We start from the raw sequence: 21,616 nt of genomic DNA, 5'->3' as shown, positions 1-21,616 counted from the left end.
AACAAACTGCAAGAAAAACAAAGCAAAGCTTTCCCTTACCCATTTCAACCACCACGTCTCTTTATCATCATCGTCTTCCTTTTCTCCTTTGTAGGTTTCAATTCAATGTAATTATTATTAATTTTTTTTCCTGTAAAGTCACAGATTCTTCATCTTTCATCTTCTTATTTTTCCTTATGGGGTTGTAGAGGGTTATGGAGTATGTGGGGCAGATTGATTTAATAGAAAACCAATTCATGGAATTTGAGGTTTCGTGTATAATGGAGTAAATACCACTATTTTTTAAATTTCACGGTTAGAATAGATGTGAGGGTATTTTGATCATAAGAATTACAATTTCTCCTTAATTGATCTTATTGGATACCTCACGGAAGGCAGATGCAAAGTGTCTATTTATTTGGACTAAAAATAACTTGGACCAAACCTCAAGGGGTCCAGATGAAAATTACCCTTAATTTTATTATACATTTTTTATGAAAAAAAAAATTTAAAAAATAAAAATGACATTTAACATAAAAAAAATAATAAAATGGCATTACGGCCGATTTGGTCTATAGGACAGTTTTGCACCATTAAGTCTGAAACAAAGTCTAGGGCGTATTTTTGGTTAGGGTTTACAGTCACGAAATTTAGTTGTGAGCTCCGTTGGTTATTTCATTTATCTGGGCCTGTTTAAGTAAATTTGATTGATGTCAGGGATGAGTCTTTGTAAATAAGAAAAGTTTTTTTTTTGTAACAAAGGCGCTTTTTATATATAGGGAAATTGGGGTTGGAATAATTACATATGCCGCCGGTAAGGATTGAACCCACAATCTCTCCACTGAGAGGTGACTCAACCACTGCACTATCTTTCCATTGGCAATAAAATTAAAGTACAAGGGGGCAATAGTAATTATCCCATTAAGAAAAGGTTTTTTTAACATAAATCAAACTATATTTATTTCCCGCCGTTGAAGAAAATATTGACACTTGTCATCTCCCAGGCGCGTACAAAAATCTTCCCTTTCTCGCGACTGAAACTTTTCGACTTCTCAGTTGCAAGTAAGCTTTTATGTTATTTTCTAGAGTTCAGCTATTTTCCTCTTTATTGATTTTCTAGTTCATGCATAGTTTAGTTAAGGGTTTTGAAATCTTCTATGCATTATCGGTTTCAAATTACTCTGAAGATGACGAAATTGATGTAATTCTTTGAAGAGTGTTTCTTATGATTTTCTTTTGCTCTGCGTATCTCTTGTACATTTGCTACTCGTGGTGGTTCACTCTCAAACCCTCAATGCTTAAGATTCATCACTTACAAAATGGAGATGTCAGGTAGGGTTTTATAAATATTTTCAGATAAATTTTTGTTGTTGTTTTTATTAAAGATATTTCTGGAAGGCTTATAATTATTGATTTTGTTTTAGAGCTCAAGAATAGAGCACCACAGTTGGACGATTTATTTAGAAGATTTGAAACGCTACGGAATCAGGAGCTTAACAATCTACAGGGAGCAACTGATCTGTTGGCAAATTGCGGTGAGACCTTGATGTATATTAATACTGCGGTAACGAATCTGGAGACGGACATTGTTAATTTGGAAAACCAAGCCACCCAGAATGTCGAAGGAAAGTTTGAATCTATTGTCAGCACTTCTCCTCATGGCAGCGTAAGCATACTTTGAATCTACTTTTGTAGTTTAAAAATACTTTGAATCTACTTTTGTAGTTTAAAAATTGTGTCAGAATCTTTGCTGTAATTTCAAGTTGTTTAGGGCTTTGAAAGTTTAGAAGAAAATAGGGTTGAACTTGCTTAGATGAGGACTTGAAGCTACTGAAATACTTGAAGGATCTGGCCATAGAAAGCACTCTCCGAGGAGACCCCAAGAAAGCCAGTAGATGCAGATCGGCACCAAAGTAGAAGGCAGGGGTTCTGAGACGCTCGTGGCGGCTGCCGGAGCTAGAGAAGAAGGCGGTTTAGTATTTGGGGTTGGGGACGATGGGCTACCGTGCATAGGCCTAAAAAAAATGATGGACGTCGAATTAAAAACTGGGCCTTAAAAGTTCTAAGGAATTAAATTGGCCCCAACCCAATCCACTAATCCAAAGCCCAGCCCAGCCCAGCCCAGCACAATAGCTTTGGTCCAGTTAAAGTAAACGAACCTAGGACCGACCACCACGGTCCAGACAAATGGACCAATCCGTCCACTTTTACCTCCAGCCATGATGGAGAAAGCTACAAGACATCCTCTTCTAAGGCACCGTTTGTTTGTAGAATTGAGGTGGGACAAAAGGAATGAGAAAAATAAACATGTGGTACCCATAAGTAGTGGGGATAAGAAAGGAAATGAAAGGATTTTGTGAAAAAGTTTTAAATGTCGGTACCACTTTTGTTGCTTTTCTCACTTTTTCACAAAGTCCCACTAAATATGTGAGACTTTGAAAATGGATGAGGTGGGAAAATTAGCATGTCATATTAGCAAATAAGTTTCCTTAAATTAGGAAAGCTTCTCTACCAACTTCTCCATCCCGTTGAACCGAACAAGCCATACTTTGAGATTTTATGAAAAAGTTGACTTTTTCCCACCCCACTTTAGATTTAGTAAACAAACGATGACCAAGTTTTTTTTTCTTTGGTAGAAAAGTCCTTTCTATTTAGCTGAACGAGCCGAGAGAGCAAGAGAGCATAAAACTTACAACAAGGAGACGAGATAAGCCGTACAGAGTAGTCCGAAATAGGCTGGTTTTCCGGGCTAGAAAGTCTGCTACAATATTAGACTTCCTAGTGACATGATCAATACTACGAGAAATGGAAAAAAATCTTCAAGTGCCTTATGTCCTCCACTATTGAAGCTGAATGCACCGGAGCTGGTTTTGCGGAGGGGTTGTTTAAGCACTTCAACTCTAAACAATCAGATTCGACCAATACTTCACCCAATGCATGCAATAAGCCTATTGTCAGTGCTAAGGCTTCTTCCATAAATGGGTCTAGGAAGAGGGCTGGTTAAGATACGGCCAATATGGGCTCACCTCTATGCTTTTTTATTACAACTTCCGAACCACCCAAGTCCCCATTGGTTCTTAGTGCGGCATGTGTGTTAATCTTTACTCGGCCTTGTGGAGGAGGGGTCCATGTATGCTTATCTTCCTCCTGAGATGACGCAGGTTGTAAAGAGGATTGGTAAGCTGAACTATATGGGCCTCATGGAGGATGGGCTTTGCTAATACAAATTTTGTCCATGCTTTAGTTGCTGTGTGGCCCACCTCAATTGGAGTCCACTTCTTCCTATTGAACACATGGTCATTTCTTGCAACCCAAATATACCAGCAAGTATAAAAAATAGACCTTAGGCTCTTTTATCTTGGTGCTTGAGCTCACATTGATCCTTTGTAATTGTTGAATCCACTGATGCAACTCAAATTGATCATGAGAAGGAGTTCTATAGCGCATTGGGCTTGCAACAATATGCTTTTGCAAATGAACACTCAAACAAAATATGTGGTGCGGATTCATTTGATGATAGATCAATGGGTATGTTTCTTCTTTGAAGAGCTGCTCCTGATGCTAAACCTCTTGCGACAGCCCTCCAAACAATTTGCTTGACTTTGGGTAGTGTCTTGGCCCACCAAATAAATTTCCAATCCTTTGGTGTCAACAATTTCAAAAGAGGTGTATGAGATGGTGTGGTTTGGTCCTCTTGAATGTTCTCCTTTTTACTAGTGATGGTATGGTATACTGACGTCATTGTGAGCTTGCCATCTTTGCTCCCCGCCTAATAAAGCTCATCTTGTTCTAGGAACAAGCTAAGTTCGGTCTTTAGTATTTCTCTCTTATCCTCTTCATGAAAATATTGGTGTAAGATATATCTCTTCCATGTTCTGCTATCTTGGTCAATTAAGTGCTCGCAACCCAATACAATCCCAACTGAATGGTTTCGGGTGTATGAGGGTGCAGTTTAGTAGGAGTGGTAGCCACTTATCACCCTAAATCCTCACCTTTGTACCCTGCCCTATTTTCCATACCATGTGTTCGATTATGGCCTTTCGTAGTATGTTGGCCCAAGCCAATGATGGTGGTTGACTTTTCTTGCTTCCAAAAAATCACGATGTGGAAAACGTATAACTTTTATGAAGGAAGCCCATAGTGAATTCGGTTGGGCCCAAAGTCTAAAAGCAACTTTTGCAAGTAAGGAAATAGTTTGTATATTTGTATCTTTGAAGCCCAAACCACCAAGAACTTTAGGTTGACATAATCTTTCCCATGCAACCCATTGTATTTTACTTTTTCCTTCCATAGCTCCCTAATAGAAATTGGCTGATTTCTTTTTGATCTCCCTATGAATAGATTTAGGGAGTTTGAAACGTAAACTCACCTAGTGAGGGAGGGCAAAGGCTACTGACTTTAAAAGGATTTCCTTGCCTATATGGGTAGGAGTTTTATTTCCAACCTTCAAGCTTCAAGGTAACTTGATCATAAATACCTTTGATTATTAGGCTCCTATTTTAGGTGGAAGGCCAAGGTTTTTGGTAGGTTGTTTTTCATAGGAGGCTTTAAGGACCCTAGAGAAATATCTCATGAATTTTAGGTTGTATTGGGCTCAACACCAACCTGGACTTATGGAGTTTTATTACTCGGCCATTGGCTTTGCAATAGAGGTCAAGACAGGCTTTCAAGTTGCATAAGGGTCCAATCTAACTTATGAAAATAGTATGCAATCATTCACAAATAGTAATTGAGAAATGGGAGAGGAGCTCTATGTTTGACACTGATACCTTTTACTAAAGAGGTGGATTCGGCTTGCTTGATAACCGAGCTTAATCCCTGGGAGCGTAGAATAAATAAAGTTGGTGATAGCAAGTCTCCTTGTCTGATTTCTCTCGAGGGGACTATCTGATTGTTGATATTATCATTCGTTGGAAGTTGGTAGGAGCTAATTTAGTTATACTCATCACCATGGCTGTCCACTTTCCCCTAAACCCAACTTCAACAGCATAGCCTCAATATATTCCCATCAAGCCTGTCATACATCTTCTTCATGTCTAATTTGAGGGCTATATGTTTCCTCTTGCCTTTCTTCCTCTTCCTTATCTAATGAAATAATTGATGGGCCATGAAAATGTTGTTTGAAATAAGCCTTGATAGTACGAAGGCAGATTGGTATGAAGCAATGATGTCCTTTAGTAAACCGTGCAGCATTGTTGCTAGTATTTTTTAAATTAATTTAGAGGCAACTCCCCCCAAACTAATTAGCCGAAAATTCTCTGGTGTTTATGGGTTATTTACTTTTGGAATTAAACACAAATAAGAAGATTGATGTCTGCATTCATATGACATGTAAGAAAGAAATCAAATACAAAAGTTAGTAAATCAGGATGGATGGAGTCCCACATCTTTTGGTAAAAGAGTGGAGGCATTTCATCTAGGCCAGGTGCCTTAAAGGAGTGCATTGCAAATAAGGCACTTTTCACTTCTTCAACTGATGGCACACTCTCCAGCATGGTAATCATCTCTTGATTTATCATGGGCTCAACTATGTGCAGTAGGTTTTGAAGAATTTCCATATCAACTGGTTCAACAGTAAAGGCTTTCGTAAAGTGATCCATAAGTTAATCTGTGATTTCTTCTTGACTTGTAATCCATCCCCTTGCTGAATTCTTCAATCTTAGAATCCCATTAAAATGTCATTGTTGTGGGGTTGTTGCATGAAAAAAAATTTGATGTGTTGAGATCTCCCCCTTGCAACCAACTTGTCCTTGATTTTTGAAGCCAAATCTCCTCTTCTCTGGCTAGCTGTTCATCTAATTCACTATTACAGCCTGAATTTTCCATTCAGAATATTTTGCTCCTTACTTGCTTTGCAAATTCTCTAATTTTTTTCTGTAGCCTCTCTATTTCCACATGCACCCACCCTCAAAAGGTTTCTTTGTTTCATTTTTGAAAAGTATTTTTGTAGTTCTCCAGCCTGTTCAATAATTTGACTTCTTTTTTTTTTTTTTGGGGGGGGGTTTGCCTTGAACTTCCTCATTCCATGCTTGCGAAGCCACCATATTACATTCGGAATGCATAAACCAGGCACTCTCAAACCTGAAAGGCCACCGAGGCCTGCACTTTTCTCCGTTAGAGTCCATAATTATTGGATGATGGTCTGATCCACTAGCTGATTTTACAAAAACTGCAGCATCACCATGTTCACATCTCCATTGAGGATTGCCTGCTTTTGCATCTGTTTGACCATGTATATGTTGGTGGTCCCTTGGAACCCATATCCAGGAAGTTGCAGGTGTTAATCATATCTTTACAACATTGGCAATCATGTGCTTGAGATAAGGTGTCACCTCTTTTTTCTTTCCAAGAAAAGTAAGAATTGAAGTCACCTAAACACAACCATGGTTCATTTCTTGCATTCCCAATTCCACATAATTTTTCCCATACTTCCATTCTATTCTTCCATACTGGATCACCACAAACAAATTTAATGAAATTTAGGTTTTCTTTGCTTACACTATCCTCTGTATCAATCACTTCTCTGTCGGGTTTCAGAATTTTTAATTTAATATGCTGCTTCCAAAACAGTGATAATCCACCACTCAAGCCTTTTGGTGCTACATGGAAGGAGTACTCCATCTTAAGTCTTTTCTTCATTTTCTCCATTACTGTCTCTTTATTTCAAGTCTCCATAAGAAGGATAATGTCTGGTCAGTGTCCTTGATGTACAAGGTCTTCCTATCCCTTGAACATTCCAACTCATTACTTTCAGTGCAGCTGGTGGTAAAATTCTCCTTCCTCCACCATTGGGCCAACCGCTAAAAAAATTATGGTTGTCTTATTGCAATCAGCATAGTGGAAAGATTATCCTCCTCTGCGTTTGATTTCCTTGCCTTTTTTGCTTTAGGTTGCTTCTTGATCGAAGCAGTATTCTTGAAGGTGAGGATGTGCAGCTTTGGTTGCTGTGAAGATTCTTGGGTTAGGTTTAGTGGTTCGGGCAATAAAGCTGATGGGTGCTGGGTTGCAGGCAGGTTGTTTGGGAGTGTGCGTTTGGGTGTTATGGATAGAGGTCGAACTGTTGGGTTTTGACCAAGAGTATGAATGGGCTGAGGTGTTGGGTTTTGACCTAGTTGCAGCTTGGTTCTATCTAATCTGTTCCGTATAAACAAACAGCAAAATGCAAAAAGGGCCATAAATTATTTAACATAGGTGAGAATATGGATTGTCACTCATATTATTTGCGACAATCTACCTTTCTGGTGCGTAGCATCCAAATCATCTTCTCTATTGTAGCTCTGTAGGATTGCGCTTCTGCGAGCCGCCTACACTTCTCAGCTCTCCTCCTACGCTTCATTAGCACCTTCTCCAGTTCTTGTAGAGCAGCACTTTCTACTTCATTCTTCTTCATCATCTCATTCAATTTCTGGTCCAACATTTGTATCTCTGCTTGCACAATCTCACACATCTGGTTGTGGTGGGTGAGTCTCCCAGCGGGGGGGGGAATTATACCGTGGTTTTTCTCTGCATGACCACAAGTATTGAGAAACGGTGAATCTATAGATTTATGGGTAAGGGGGAACCGAGAAAGCTACAATGTCTCACACTGTCGATAAAATTTTTAGAATGAATTCAGATTTCATTCCACAACCAAACTGCTTAATAAATAACTCCACTTGGATTTTAAACACCAACCCCTGTTGGTTTATAAAATGTGTTTCTACTCCATGAAATCCAGTCTTTAGGGCCACCCTTCAAAATCGCGTCACCATCCATAATTACACTTTTTGTGTGGGACTTGAGATTGTAAACAAACCAAGCTAACAGATCGTAAACATCTATTATCTCCTCCTCCTTTTTTATTATTATTTAAATTTGTATCCTTATCCATACAAAGGTTATGTTTTGACATTGACCAAGAAGAAGGATTGAAGGTGAGGAACAAGAAAATCCACAAAGATCTGTGTCCATATTGTAAATTAACCAACAAAATCATGGAGTCTCATCCATAGAGATTGATAAACGAAGAAGGGAAACAAAATCAAACCTATACTGTTTATGCACCTGAAATGAAGAACAATATCTGGAACAAGAATGCAAGAGATGAGGAACAACATCTTGAGGAGTGGAACAGGAGGAGGATCCAAGCAAGAGAGGAGCAATGCTTTTGGGAGAATACAAACCTGTTGTGATTCAGCAAGGGGATTGGAAATTTTACAGAAATTGAGAGAGAAGCAGAGGAGTTTTAAGATAAACAGAGAGCCTTTAGAGTAGGAGAGGACTTAATGTTCTTCATTCCTAGGGTTCACACCAAAAAAGTGATTTATACATGCTTCCTAGATTCGGTTATCCCCCTTTCTGTTGTCTCAATCATTGATTCTAACCCTACAATGACATCTGTATTACCTGCTCTCTAAATGGAATAATCCTTCGAGTATGCTGGAGTCTTGCTCACATGCTGAGGTCTTCTAGAATGTTCAGCTTCAGCAATACCCTTGTTACCCTTGTCTTGTTCAGGTGTTTCCTTCTCTGGTTCAATGTGGTTCACAACATCTTGAGGAGTGGAACAGGAGGAGGAGGATCCAAGCAAGAGAGGGCAACGCTTTTGGGAGAATACAAACCCTCATGGTTTTATGGAGAAATAAAGAGAGAAAGAAAGAGAGTTTATAAAAAGAATGTAATTTACTATTTTAGCCCCACATGTATGCACGTCTCTTAAAAACTACTGTAAAAACAAATGAAATTGGTTTTTATTAAAAAAAATAATAATAATAAAAAACAGGTCGTCACTTGGTTTTGGCTTTTGGATTTTTTCAACCTATTTTAAATAGAAATAGGCTGTATAAATTGTACCAAACACTGCTATTTATATTTATTTGGGTAAAAATCAAAAATAAAAACTATTCAAGACGCTGCCTTTGTCTGTCTGTTTTTTTTGTTCTTGTTAGTTTACTTGCTTTTCTTGTAAATGGTTTTAGTTTTGTATTTGACTGTATGCTTAATGATTTTGCAGCTTGATACTAGTTCTAGGACGAAAATCAGAGAGAGATCGCTAGGAAGAAGCCTCCGGAAAGAAATAAGAAAATACCGTAGAACGATCAAGTGCATTCTACCAGAGTTACCACTCACAAGGCATGTCAAGGATATGTGCAAATCTTACTCCAACGCCAGCCGGGTTGTAGATGATGCTCTCTATACCATGGAGGCGGGTTTTACTGAGTTGAAAGTTATTGCTACTCAGTTGGAAGATTCTCTTAGGACGTAGGTGTACTAGTTTTGACCTCAATTTAGGCAATATCTATATGTTTGACTCTTGAGAGATGAAGATCTCCCACTAATTTTTGTTTTCTGGATGAATGTCTGGTGCAGACTATTGTTTCCCCTTATTGAGAGAAATTCATGTATTAGACTCTATACTTGGTGTTTGTCATATATTAATCGTATTCTTTTGCATGACTAATGTTGTCCTTTTCAAGGTGCTATATTGAATCATTCTTCATGACAATTCTTGAAAACATGTAGAAGTTTTGTATTCCCATATTGGTTCTTGCCCATTCAGGACATTTGAACATGTACTGTTATTCTGTTTTACAGTCGATAGTGTCTGTGATATCCTGTTGGTGGACAGATCCCTACTTTAGAAATCAAAGTTATGTCCATCAGATATGGTGGATATGAATCAAGTTACTTTATTCCATCCCTACTCCCTTAGGCATGGGCCTTGTGTTAAACAGATGTCTGATTAGTGATATGTATTAGTTTTCTCTACTGGCTGATTTTCAGTTTCTGTGACTTACTAAACTTTTTGCCCATTAGCGTCTCATCATCGAACTGTGATATGCATCTTATTTTCACCCTCATCAGGTACATCAGTTTGGTCTTTTGTTTAGTCAAAAAGGAATTGCCATACATCTGTGAAAATGTATGATTGCTGATGCTTGATGGACCATTTCTTCTGTTGATGTGAGAAAGACGATTTAAAGATTAAATCAAAATTATGCTGATTCTGGGCAACATAGGGAAGCCTGCAGGCCCAGGCCAGTTGACAAAGAATTCTAATTTTAATCAATTATGGCCCAAACTGCACACATACGTACTGTTTCAGGGATTTCATCAAGAAGATTCCTCTGTTTGATGTTAAAACTTTTAGTTATGCATGCCTTGTTTTGTGAAGTTCGAAGCAGTATTTAGAACCTTATCACTTGTTAAAGATTATACAGTATCAATTGAGAAGACACAATAACAGAAGAAATGAATAGGAACCCTTATATTGAAACATGACTTATAACATATAGTACCTGTGGGCTGGATGGAGATGGTCACATTTGATTATTGTTATGTTGTGACCCAAACTCTTGTAATTGACTATCGAAGATAGACATGTACTGATCGAATGAGCGATCTTTGGAGATTTGTGATCAAAGTAGGGGCTTGGGACTATAGGAGCCCATCATTGATCTCGGTTGGTGGAGGGGAGTGCCGGGCCTTAGCTCCTGTTGCTTGGTAGACTCCACTTGATGGATCGATCCGTTTATCCACTGGAGTCTATATATGTATCTTATGTTCGCATATGAGATTGTTGAGAGATTTGGAGAATTTTCAATTTAAAATTTTTGTAACACCGTTCTTGATAATTGGTTGGGGTAAACGTAGCATACCATATTAGTGTGTTTGTTTTGGGGAAAGAGGACCCTAATTTTGATATTACTGAACTAAACCAAGATGGTGGTGGCCACGGTGATTTTGAAACAATATCATTTGGCAAATGACATTGAATGGTTTTGCTTGAATTAACTTACATTATGAAACATCTTAGAACTTGTGGGTTTGCTTTTTGGGAATGTTCTAGTTGCATAATTTTCTTTGTATGATGAATAGATTTAGGGCAAATTACGTATAGATATCTTGAATTTGTAATCAGTTACGTCTACTATCTTTAAAAAAGAAAAACAATTACAAATACCCCCTTATTGTTATTGTTATCATTCAACTAAATGGGTATTTGTAATTGATTTATTTTTAGGGGTAATACATGTAATTGATTGTAAATGCAAAGGGTCTATATGTGATTTTCCATAGATTAATCATCAAACCATCATTGGTAGAGCATTTAACGCACACGACCGATTAGAAAGAGAAGGAAAAGAGAGTGAGAGAGAACGAGAGAGATCGAAGGAAGGAAGATAGACAAGAGACAATAGGGGGAATAGAAGGAAGAGAAAGACAGAAGCTCCTTGCCATCTCAATAAAAAGAGAGAAGAGAGGGAGTGAGTGAGAGTGTGTGAGAGACAAAAAACCATCCTCTCAGGCTCTCAGCAGCTGTTATGGAGTTTGGTCAAGAAGCTCTGGTGCGACATCCATGGACAAAGGAGCAACCAACATTGTTGTTCTGATTCTCTCAATATTGATTCGACATAATGTATTAGATTTTTGTATTGACAATATCCATTTTGTCCATTTCAACACACTATACACAAAAACCATGTACATGCATAGGCTGGGGGGAATAGTTGTTTCTTCTCACCATTATCCCAGTTGCAATATAGGGAAGAAAAAAAAAACACTGCTTGACTGCTACAAATATATAGAAAAACACTACACAAGAGAAGGGGCTGAAGATATAAGAGAAAAAGCTTGGATCACCAACACTGAAAAAATGATATGAGCAAGCTTGAGTGTGGCCACTTTGTTGAAAAGGAAACCTAGGGTTAATTAGTACCATATATATCCAATCCACCTTTCCTGCAACGCTACAAATTAATGTGGGGCTGATAAGGTTATGGCCATTTATGAAAATTTCTTTCATGATTGCTACATTTGCCCTAAAAAATGGAGCCCCACAGAAACCAATAATATTTCATGCCAAAAAGAATCAAAATAGGCATCACCTTGACAGATCCAGATTCGCCTATTTTCCTTCTTACTCCTGTTCTAAATTTTAAAAGTCAAATATGATTTCCAAAACTTACTAGATGACTTATCTTCAAGCCCCCTTCTTATTTTATCAGTTTTGTTTTGTTTTTGTTTTTTTTATTTCTGTTCACTTGGTTTGCAATGGAAGTAATTAAGATATTAGAACTTGGGTTATATGTATCTTTTGACAAGTGGACAAAGATCCTAGAACGTTAGTAGACGCAGATGTTCTTACGTGGTCTCAATCTAGGCTTTATCAACCTGCAACAGCAAGCTTAATTCTCCTTTTCAATCCGTTCTCTTGGTTTGCAATGGAAGCAAATATATTCTAATAAACTCTTTAGATCATGCCAGGTTGGTTTAAGCATTCTCAAATTGACTGCTTGTTCTTGAACTCGGTTAAAAGCTTGCTTTTGATATCATAGATGAAGCTGTTTTTGTGTACGTGGTCTCATTCCAGAACTGATCAACCTGCAACAAGTTTCTCTCTTTTCCCTCTTCAAGTTTCCCTTCCATGCATCTTTGTCGGTAAGAGCTCCAATCCTAAGACACTAACCAACATAGCTGGTCGGCTACAGGCTTGAATAGCTTGCCCCTAATGGACGTGACGCTGCTAGAAAAGCTTGGCTAGACAAAGTAAAACCAAAGCATGCATATGGAGACTTTGGGGTAGCTTAAGTTTTCTCTAACTCCACCTTTTTCCCTTTTCACCATATATTATAAGGATTCTCGTTTGGCACAACTTTAACCATCTAACCCAGAGTCTGGATCTGATCTATCCACCAGAGTAAAGGTCTGTGTTCTTCTCATGCTTTTTCACCATATTATGCAAGTAGGACTCACATCTGAATGTATATAAAATAATTCAGAATTATGACCCCAATAAGTCCCACGTAGACCTACTCTATTATGTGGTGGAAAAATATAAAGAGAACATAATATCCAAACTCTTAACAGAGCCAAGGTAGAAGATCTGGACTCCTCAAACATATCATATTCTGAAATATCTACCCGAGAAAGATTTGATTGGATGATATTGATCTGGGTATCACAGAGGAGAATGGTTCAGAAAATCAAGAATGAACTTTTGATTGATGATTTGGGTATACCGAAGGAGGACTATCATATGATTGCCTCAATAGTTATTAGTTTATTCATTTTTCTTTTCCAGACCTTCCTTTCCCTACTTTTTTTCCACTCACATAGGAGAAAAGGGGTAGGGAAAGACAAAGAAGTAACTGCGAAAGGAAGCAATGAATGGAAGGTAAGAGAAGGGGCCCAGATATGTTATTATCTTTGGACCAATTTTCAAAAAGTTGTAGCATTGGTACCACCATTTTTTGTGTGTGTAGTAATTGCTTTTCCTTTGAAAAATAATAAATTTCTTCACTTCTCATGTCTAAAATAGCTAAGTGCTTCAGTTAGTTAAGATCATTCAGTCTATGGGATCTTTTGGCTTTCTAGAATTCAATTAAAGAACCACCTTGATTGGTATGTGTGATGACATGTTTACGTGTGTTTGATAATTTGAATGGTGAGGATAGTGAAACACAATTATTAATTTGATTGCAAAGTGGATGTAGGTACTTGTCTGGAGTTAAACATGAGAATGATCACATGGAAGAACACAAGACCTGCAAACCCTCTCTCCCCTCTTTTCCTTCCCCACCTTCTCTTCCCTATATTACTGTTTGCATCTGAACTTTAATTTGCAGGAATGTTTGGCCATGGATTGGAAATAGAAATTAGCATGGGAATTTGCTGAAGATATGGTATGTATTATGTCAAGGCAAACTAATCCAGTAGTAAAAAAAAATGAAATACACAGCCAAACGGAAAAACACAAGGATTTGATGACGGAGTTTGGCCAAAATTGGACCTACGTCTTTGGAGTTCAGATGAAGCTCAATGCTAAATAACCAAAACAATACAATATACCTATTTAAAGCGACGATGGAACACAGACCTCATTACTGAGATCTCAAAATAAACCACCGAGAATTGATTGCAACAAGCCAAGAACAGCATAAAATCAAGCATAACTAGAAGAGAAGGAGAGAACCCAGAACCCTAATCACAGACCTGCGATACTAAACCCCCCAAAACACGATACATAATAAAATGAACCAGTCCAAAAACCTAAATACTCTGGTTCAAGTTGGGAAAAAAAAATAAATATGGAACGAGCCAGTATGGATTTGGTGGATTTCATACCATGTTCAAGTTACTTAAAGATCTATAAACAAGGTGGGGGAAATTTTTTTTCTTTTTTTTTTTTTGTTTTTTTTTAATTTTTTTCTGCCCAATTTTTCCTTTATTTTTTCGAAATCAGAACCAATTTTTCCGGATCCATGGTCTAGATTAAAACCAATAATAAGGGGCAAATCACAGATTAGCCCTCTCAAAGTGACACCCCAAAAATGGCTGGAATCAAGAAATTAGAAATAATCATCCAAGAAGGCCATAAAAAAGCATTAAATTTACAAAAATTCTTTCCCCCTTGATCCATTTATTAATTTTAGACTGGTATTATGGGCATCTAGCTGTTCTTTTATAATCAATGTACCTAAATTAATTTTTCTGGTGGAAATTATTGTAGTCTTACTTTGAAGTAATCAATGTAGTTGGCCTTCTTAGATCAACACTCAATAGCATGAAACTAATTTCTTCTCTTTCCCTTCTGGGTATTATTTTCTTTGAATTGGTTCTAACTTGCTTGTTCTCTTCGGGGTATTAGTTTCTTTGAATTGGTTCTAACTTGTTTGTGTGTGTTTCTCATGGTTCACATTTTTCAATGTGAAACTACAAAGCAAATTTTCATCTAGAATATTAAGTCAAGTATAGGGTGTTGTTACATGCTTTAGACACAAGTCAATCTACCTATATTATGTTATATTGAGCCGCCTTTGCTGAATATAGATTAAAATACCCCCAACTTTAATATCAACTACCATATGTTATATGTGTTCTATTCCTTCGTTTATCAGAAATTCTTGAAATGACATAAAATTGAGAAGTTCAGCAAAAGAACACATGATTTCAACATGTTGCATGTAAGATAATAACATAAGATCCTATGTCATTCTCATCTCATATACATATATTCTGGACTCCTGATGAGATCAATATACAACCAGATAGATTTCTTTAAGAATTGATATACATGTTAGTGAAAAACAGGTTATTAAAATTCGGTAAAACCAAATATTGCTCTCTCTCCTTTATGTGAGATTATACCTAAAATAATATGAATGAAGGGTACAGAAATATTTCATGTATGGAGGTTTTCTTTTGGAATAGAAGAGAGCTACTTTCTTTCTCGCTTTTCTGAGATGTCTAGGATTTTAAATGTGGATTTAATGCTGGAATTAGCTGCTGATCAAGTACATGGAGGACACATATTGAAGACTTTATTAAGAAGGAAAAGTACAATTGTATGTTCTCTCTCTCTTAGGTGTATATCCACACTTGTATTTGAAGGATTAGAGACAAATTAATTTTGTCTGCGAGAGAGAGATTATATATTATGTGAAACTGAAGCAAGTACCTTTCTTGGTTATAAAACAATTTCACTAGCTCTCTCTCTCTCTCTCTCTCTCTATAGCTCCTATGCACAAATATGATGATTACCTTGTGAGTGAAGGTATAGAAAAAGACAAGATATGGAGTCAAAGACAAGAAGACCACCCATCTCTCTCACTTTCAGAGGTCCCCCTCCAAACCGTTTTCCACTCGACCCATCAACCAACAACCTCTCTCTCTCTCTCTCTTCTCCATATTCTAAGCAAAGCCATAACCATCACAGTCATCATTATCATCATTTCCACTCCATGAAGCTTTCTTTTTCTCTCTTGATCTCTTTACATATGTATTAATTTTGTATGTATGAATGAATGTGTATCTAAATAACCCTTTATTTGAGGGAACTTGTCTCTCTCTTCTTATCTCCATCTCTATCTTTCACCTATAAAGTCTTTTGTTGCCAACATCAATACCAGTTGGGATAACAAAAACTCCAGCTCAAGGGGATCAGATCAAAATTTAGCCCATGATGAGGAAGCCTGATCTCCCTGGGAAGAACAACACAAACAATGGCACTAACAAGCTCAGGAAGGGCTTATGGTCACCAGAAGAAGATGAAAAGCTCATGACCTACATGTTACACAATGGGCAAGGTTGCTGGAGCGATGTTGCCCGGAATGCCGGTCTACAGAGATGCGGCAAGAGCTGCCGTCTTCGTTGGATTAACTACCTGCGCCCTGACCTTAAGCGCGGAGCCTTCTCACCTCAAGAAGAAGAACTCATTATCCATTTGCATTCCATTCTCGGCAACAGGTGAGTCTTCCTCTCTCGTTCTCTGCTACATCACTCAAGTAATGTTTTTGGATCTCAGATTTTGGTTTCTCCAAAAGGAGACTATGAGTTTTCTCGTGTTGGTATCTAGAATAGAGAGATTAGATTAAAGACCCACAGATGGAATGAGCCTAATAGTTTGTATCTGCTCTTTGAGTTGGGGGTGATTTGATGACTATATGCTTGAGATAGCTTGATTTAGGAGTGATTTTTTTTATTTATCTTGTTTTCTCAGTGCATATATATTCTTTCTTAATTGTAGTCTGGGGAGTCTTAGTTTGTATCTGCTCCTTGAGTTGGAGATAATCCAAACTTAATTCAGTACTTTATTTGTTTAAGAATTCGGTATTTAGACCTTAAGCATTCATGCACATGCAATAATATTTGTTAAACATGGAATTAAACTAGCCTTCTCGATCTCTTGAGGTTTTGCTGTTCTGATCTGAAGTGCTTTGGATTCACTCAGGTGGTCTCAGATTGCAGCGCGGCTGCCGGGAAGGACAGACAATGAAATAAAGAATTTTTGGAATTCCACAATAAAGAAAAGGCTGAAGAACTCATTTTCTAGCCCATCTCCAAACAATAGTGAATCATCTGAGCCTAGAGAAGTGATGGGAGGACTCATGTCATCCTTGAGTGAACAAGATATCATGGCTCTATGCATGGACTCATCTTCTAATTCATCTTCTTCATCATCCGTGCAAGCAATGGCAATGAGAAACCAGTTTGAACCATTACCTCCACTCAACAACTGCTACAATCTCTCAGGTGCTCCTGGATATTTCAATGTATCTGCAGGATTATCACAGGTGGTTGGCACAGGAGATGGATACTATGGAGGTCATCATCATGGCTTCTTAGGGGGTGATAGTATTGGGGTTGAAGGGGACTTATTTGTTCCTTCCTTGGAGAGCATAAACATTGAAGAGAAAAATACTGCAACTGACAACACCATCAGTAAGATTAACAATAACATCAACAACTGCCACATAAATGACATTAACAACATCATCAACAGCAGCAACAGCAATAATAACAAAGTAGAGACTTTGGTTGAGAATGGGAATTATTGGGAAGGAGAAAACTTAAGAATGGGAGAATGGAACTTGGAGGATCTGATGGGAGATGTCTTTTCTTTTCCTTATCTTGATTTTCAAGTTGAATAATTGGCTACTCTCCTGTCCTTTTTTCCCCCTTTTTTCCTCCAAGAAAAAGACTTGTCAAGCCCCTTTTGCTTCCCCCCTTAATTGCTCAAACCCATGTCATAAGACAGCTTATAGAGGAGATTCCATGTTTCAAATTGTCAAATCACCCTTCTGGTGTTCTATATCCTATAGGTTTTGTCTAAATCTCTCTTAATAATGTAGGTAATTTTAGCCATGAAACCTGTTCATAATCCTTGGAAGATATGGATAGCCGGGGAAAATAAAGGTCACCTGGTAAATCTATTTTTGGTGACAGCCAAATCTTGTAAGTACATGTACCTTCTTCATTTAATTTCCCTTTTTTGTGATGTAAGTGAGGGCATCTTGATAATTTTCTTGAGCATTAGGGGTTTGTGTAGTTATCATACTTTTGGAGAGAAATGTGAATATACAGTTTATGTTCAATGTAGAGAGAACCATCAAGATTCACTGGGTGGTAATAAACTTCAGTTATTATGAGAAGTACAAAGAGAACAATCTATGTAGAATGTACCACATGTTAATGAAGATATGGAAACTCTTCTCTTCTCTTCTTCCCTTTCTTTCTCTCATTCACACACAAACAATACTCAACCCACCAGCCCATCTTCCATTTTTCTGATGTGCTAGAGCTCCTTGATTTATCATAAGGGAATTTTTTTTTTTTGAAACTTACGACTTTTACATATTTCGGGAATGAAAACCATTACATATATGATCAGGGAGATTGAATCCTAACCTCTTCACTAAGAAGTGTTCATCATTAATTACCAGCGAGCCAACCCTTTGCTGGTAAGATAAACAATCTTTCTCAAAATGTGGTTTAATCACTAAAACAGTAGGTCCAAATGGAACACTTAAATCTCCATCTTAGGCACTATCAGATTCAGTTTTTTTCTGAATGGACCTCTCATAATTCCGGTGGTTAGGCTAAATTTGAGGGTTCAAATTGTAATGATTAACCCTTTCATATCTGTCGAAGAAGATAAAGCCAAGGTGATTATTATATTCAATAGCTAGTGAAAGTATCAAATTTATGAAATTTATGTTTTCTAAAGTTGATCAACTTGCAAGTAGTAAAACAAAAGTAAGCACAGTAGTTAGTTAGTTATCAGGATGGCAAAATGATGATTATATATTGAATACAAGATGAAGAAAATGTTACCTTAGATCATTTTGCTTTTGGATTCTTACATGTCATAACGATTTTTTGAGTGATTGCATATCAAATAACTCTTTTTGTATGTTCCTTCATCTTCGTAAAGTCCTCAAACAATATTTCAAAGGATGAAATCATACTGACTCACTAAGGCTCTTGGGGTAATCATCTTATACTCCTCGTAGTGACATTAAAACCATTACCCATTAAACACGACATCAAGGGCTAGCTGTGGTAGGTAAACTTTGAAGATATCTTTTTAGATTACCTACTCAGTCATTTTCATGTATTTGCACACATAATGTAATTGATTGCAATTCAAGAATGTATAAGTAAAATGTATTTGATCATACTGCAACAGTGTAGCAAATGTGGTTCTCATGGAGTAATGGCTAAGTTTTAGTAATTAGGAGCAGTTAGGACATTCTCTCTAATAACTTAAAAAAGAATTGTTAGAAAAATGACCTAAGAATGATTAAATGTAGAGATCATGAGTAGTGTTTATCTTAGGGTTGCTGCTAAACTGGAATTATCATTTCACACTTTTCTCATAGACTCTCTTTTAAGGTTTTTAGATCAGTTGGTACATCAGTTTTGGTTTGTTGTTATGAATTCAAGGAGAGATTAAGAAACAGGAACTATAATCTGCTTCTATTCTCAACTTTCAAAGTTGTGATCATGAACATTGTCAATTCAGCAAAATTCTAACCAAAAACAGAAAATTCAGCAAATTTGGGCAATGCATGGATGGAAACCCTTGGTGTATTATTGATGGAAACGGAGTACCCAACCCAAAACGATTTTTGCTTCAGTTCATCACACCATTCAGCGAGATTTTAGATTGTCAGATTGCACATTTCGATTAAAATTTCGATCTTGACCAAGATCTCGATCCGACGACCCACGATGTCTTTTAACTTGAGTAAAATGAACCCAAACCAAGTGTGACAGATTTGGAAGTTTACAAATTATAAACAGTATGGTGGCTAGCTACCAGCTTTAAATAATGCTTAAATGGGCCTTTAGGTACAAGCCTTGGAGGAAAAGAAAGTTGGGCAATGCATGGATGGAAACCCTTGGTGTATTATTGATGGAAACGGAGTACCCAACCCAAAACGAATTTTGCTTCAGTTCATCACACCATTCAGCGAGATTTGAGATTGTCAGATTGCACATTTCGATTAAAATTTAGATCTTGGCCAAGATCTCGATCCGACGCGGACCCACGATGTCTATTAACTTGAGTAAAATGAACCCAAACCAAGTGTGACAGATTTGGAAGTTTACAAATTATAAACAGTATGGTGGCTAGCTACCAGCTTTAATATGTTAAATGGGCTGGTCAAGTCTTGGGGGGGGGGGGGGGGGGGGTGTGGGGGGGTTTTTTTGTTTTCAGCCGTTTACCAAAAATAATAAAATAAAAATGGATTGGAAGTTTACAATACAGTATGGTGGCTAGCTACCAGCTTTAAATAATGCTTAAATGGGCCTTTAGGTACAAGTCTTGGAGGAAAAGAAAGTAAATTACATGGTATCGATGTGTCATTTTGCACGTGGAGAGGGAATAATCAATGAATAAAATTGGTAAAAGTAATCAATAAGAAATGTTGAGAAGAAAAGAAAAAAAATTCAAAAATTAAACGTCGCCTGAGAGATTCGAACTCTCGCGGGGAAACCCCATGTACTTAGCAGGCACACGCCTTAACCACTCGGCCAAAGCGACCGTGATATTATATGTTGCCTAATCATTTTATATTTTTAGAATTTTTCATATTTTCCGTTTATATAAAAATACATATAAAATTTTTTTTTTCAATTGACATTAGAATCTGCAATCGTTCCAGCCAAACTATTTTGCATGGTTGAATTTGAAGTGGGAGGAAGGGGTCGAAATAAGTGGATTTTTTTAGAGCAAATTACACTGGCACCCCTAGTTTATGTTTAAAAAGCACAGAAACCCCAAAATTGAATTTTTATTGAATATATTTATCTAATTTGTCATTAAAAACTTTTCAAACACTGTTTATTATAGGGCTATTTTTGAAAATAAACAACAATTTAACTGTTTTCATTGATAAATTTGACAAATATATCTAATAAAAATCTAATTTTGAGGTCTCTGTGCTTTTTAAACATAAAATGGGGGTGTCAGTGCTTTAAGACCTCCATTTTGGAGTGCAATGCAATTTGCTCATTTTTTTATAAAACCTCAAAAGCATGATTTGTTTAGTTCAATGGGGGTGGAAAATAGACAGATTAGTTTTCTTAATTAAAGGAAGCATGTTTGCTGAGTGACTATCATATAGTAGATTTAAGAGACATTTCTTGAAAGTTCAAGAGTGACCAATAACCTCAATAGATTCATATCATTCTATAACATTTATTCATCAAGGTTGAGATTTGTGATCTTCTCGCATCTCTCTACCACATATTAGGAGGAGGAGACTCGCCTTTGAATTTTGACAAAATGAACCAAATATTAAACCCCCTTGTGGGTATCTCGTGGCTTCCTCTCCTTATGTATGGTGAAGAGATTTGAGGGAAGTACAGTTCTCTATCTTGACAGGTAAAGGATCCAAAGTCCATATCCTCCATTACCTACTAGTTAATAGTTTCAACTTCCAGAAAGTAAGAATGTTTTTTCCTTTTTTTGGTAAACCTATACCAAATTTCATTCTTCAGAGAAGAGAAATTTTCAAATTAAAAGGCTTGGTAATCCAAGTAGTGGAAGTAAACCAATCAAACCTCCCCAGCAAGAAGACAGCTTTCCGTGCCAGAGAGAAAGAAGAAAGATTAAATCATAGTTATAATAAAAATCTGCTATCCAATGGAGCCAGGAGACATATTTGATCCATAAGCTTTACTTTGTATTATGGGCCATGCACGCTTGTTAGGAGTCAAGATTGAAAGGCAATTCTAAAAAGAATTCAAAGAATGTGGGTGAGCCGGCCCAGTGGAATTTGGATGAACCGTTAAAAATACTATAGCGTCATGAACACGTTTGTTCTACGTCATTTCTCTTTCATTCAAGCATGCATGCAGAAACGTC

The 21,616-nt window shown here is 37.2% G+C and overlaps 2 protein-coding genes and 1 non-coding gene across 3 annotated transcripts; 2 read left to right on the top strand and 1 right to left on the bottom strand.

Moving 5' to 3' along the window:
* The first annotated feature begins 961 nt into the window (after nucleotides 1-961).
* On the top strand, nucleotides 962-9,499 carry LOC149003573 (uncharacterized). Its single transcript, XM_089137956.1, has 4 exons — nucleotides 962-1,041; nucleotides 1,283-1,311; nucleotides 1,404-1,645; nucleotides 8,972-9,499. The coding sequence occupies exons 2-4, from the start codon at nucleotides 1,299-1,301 to the stop codon at nucleotides 9,221-9,223; spliced, it is 507 nt and encodes a 168-aa protein (XP_088994082.1). The 5' UTR covers nucleotides 962-1,041; nucleotides 1,283-1,298; the 3' UTR covers nucleotides 9,224-9,499.
* A 6,324-nt stretch (nucleotides 9,500-15,823) lies between these two features.
* LOC149003572 (transcription factor MYB83-like) lies at nucleotides 15,824-17,919 on the top strand. Its single transcript, XM_089137491.1, has 2 exons — nucleotides 15,824-16,206; nucleotides 16,691-17,919. Exons 1-2 carry the CDS (start codon nucleotides 15,920-15,922, stop codon nucleotides 17,388-17,390), a joined length of 987 nt encoding a protein of 328 aa, XP_088993617.1. The 5' UTR covers nucleotides 15,824-15,919; the 3' UTR covers nucleotides 17,391-17,919.
* A 2,289-nt stretch (nucleotides 17,920-20,208) lies between these two features.
* Nucleotides 20,209-20,290, bottom strand: TRNAS-GCU (transfer RNA serine (anticodon GCU)). The gene has a single exon. It is a non-coding gene; the product is annotated as a tRNA-Ser (tRNA).
* Between the last annotated feature and the right edge of the window lie 1,326 nt (nucleotides 20,291-21,616).

Source organism: Hakea prostrata, chromosome 10, assembly GCF_041222555.1.
Source record: "Hakea prostrata isolate BN-2017 chromosome 10, UWA_Hpros_2, whole genome shotgun sequence".
Taxonomy (NCBI): Eukaryota; Viridiplantae; Streptophyta; class Magnoliopsida; order Proteales; family Proteaceae; genus Hakea; species Hakea prostrata.
The sequence above is the reverse complement of the archived record's forward strand: the minus strand, read 5'-3'. Positions and strand labels throughout refer to the sequence as shown.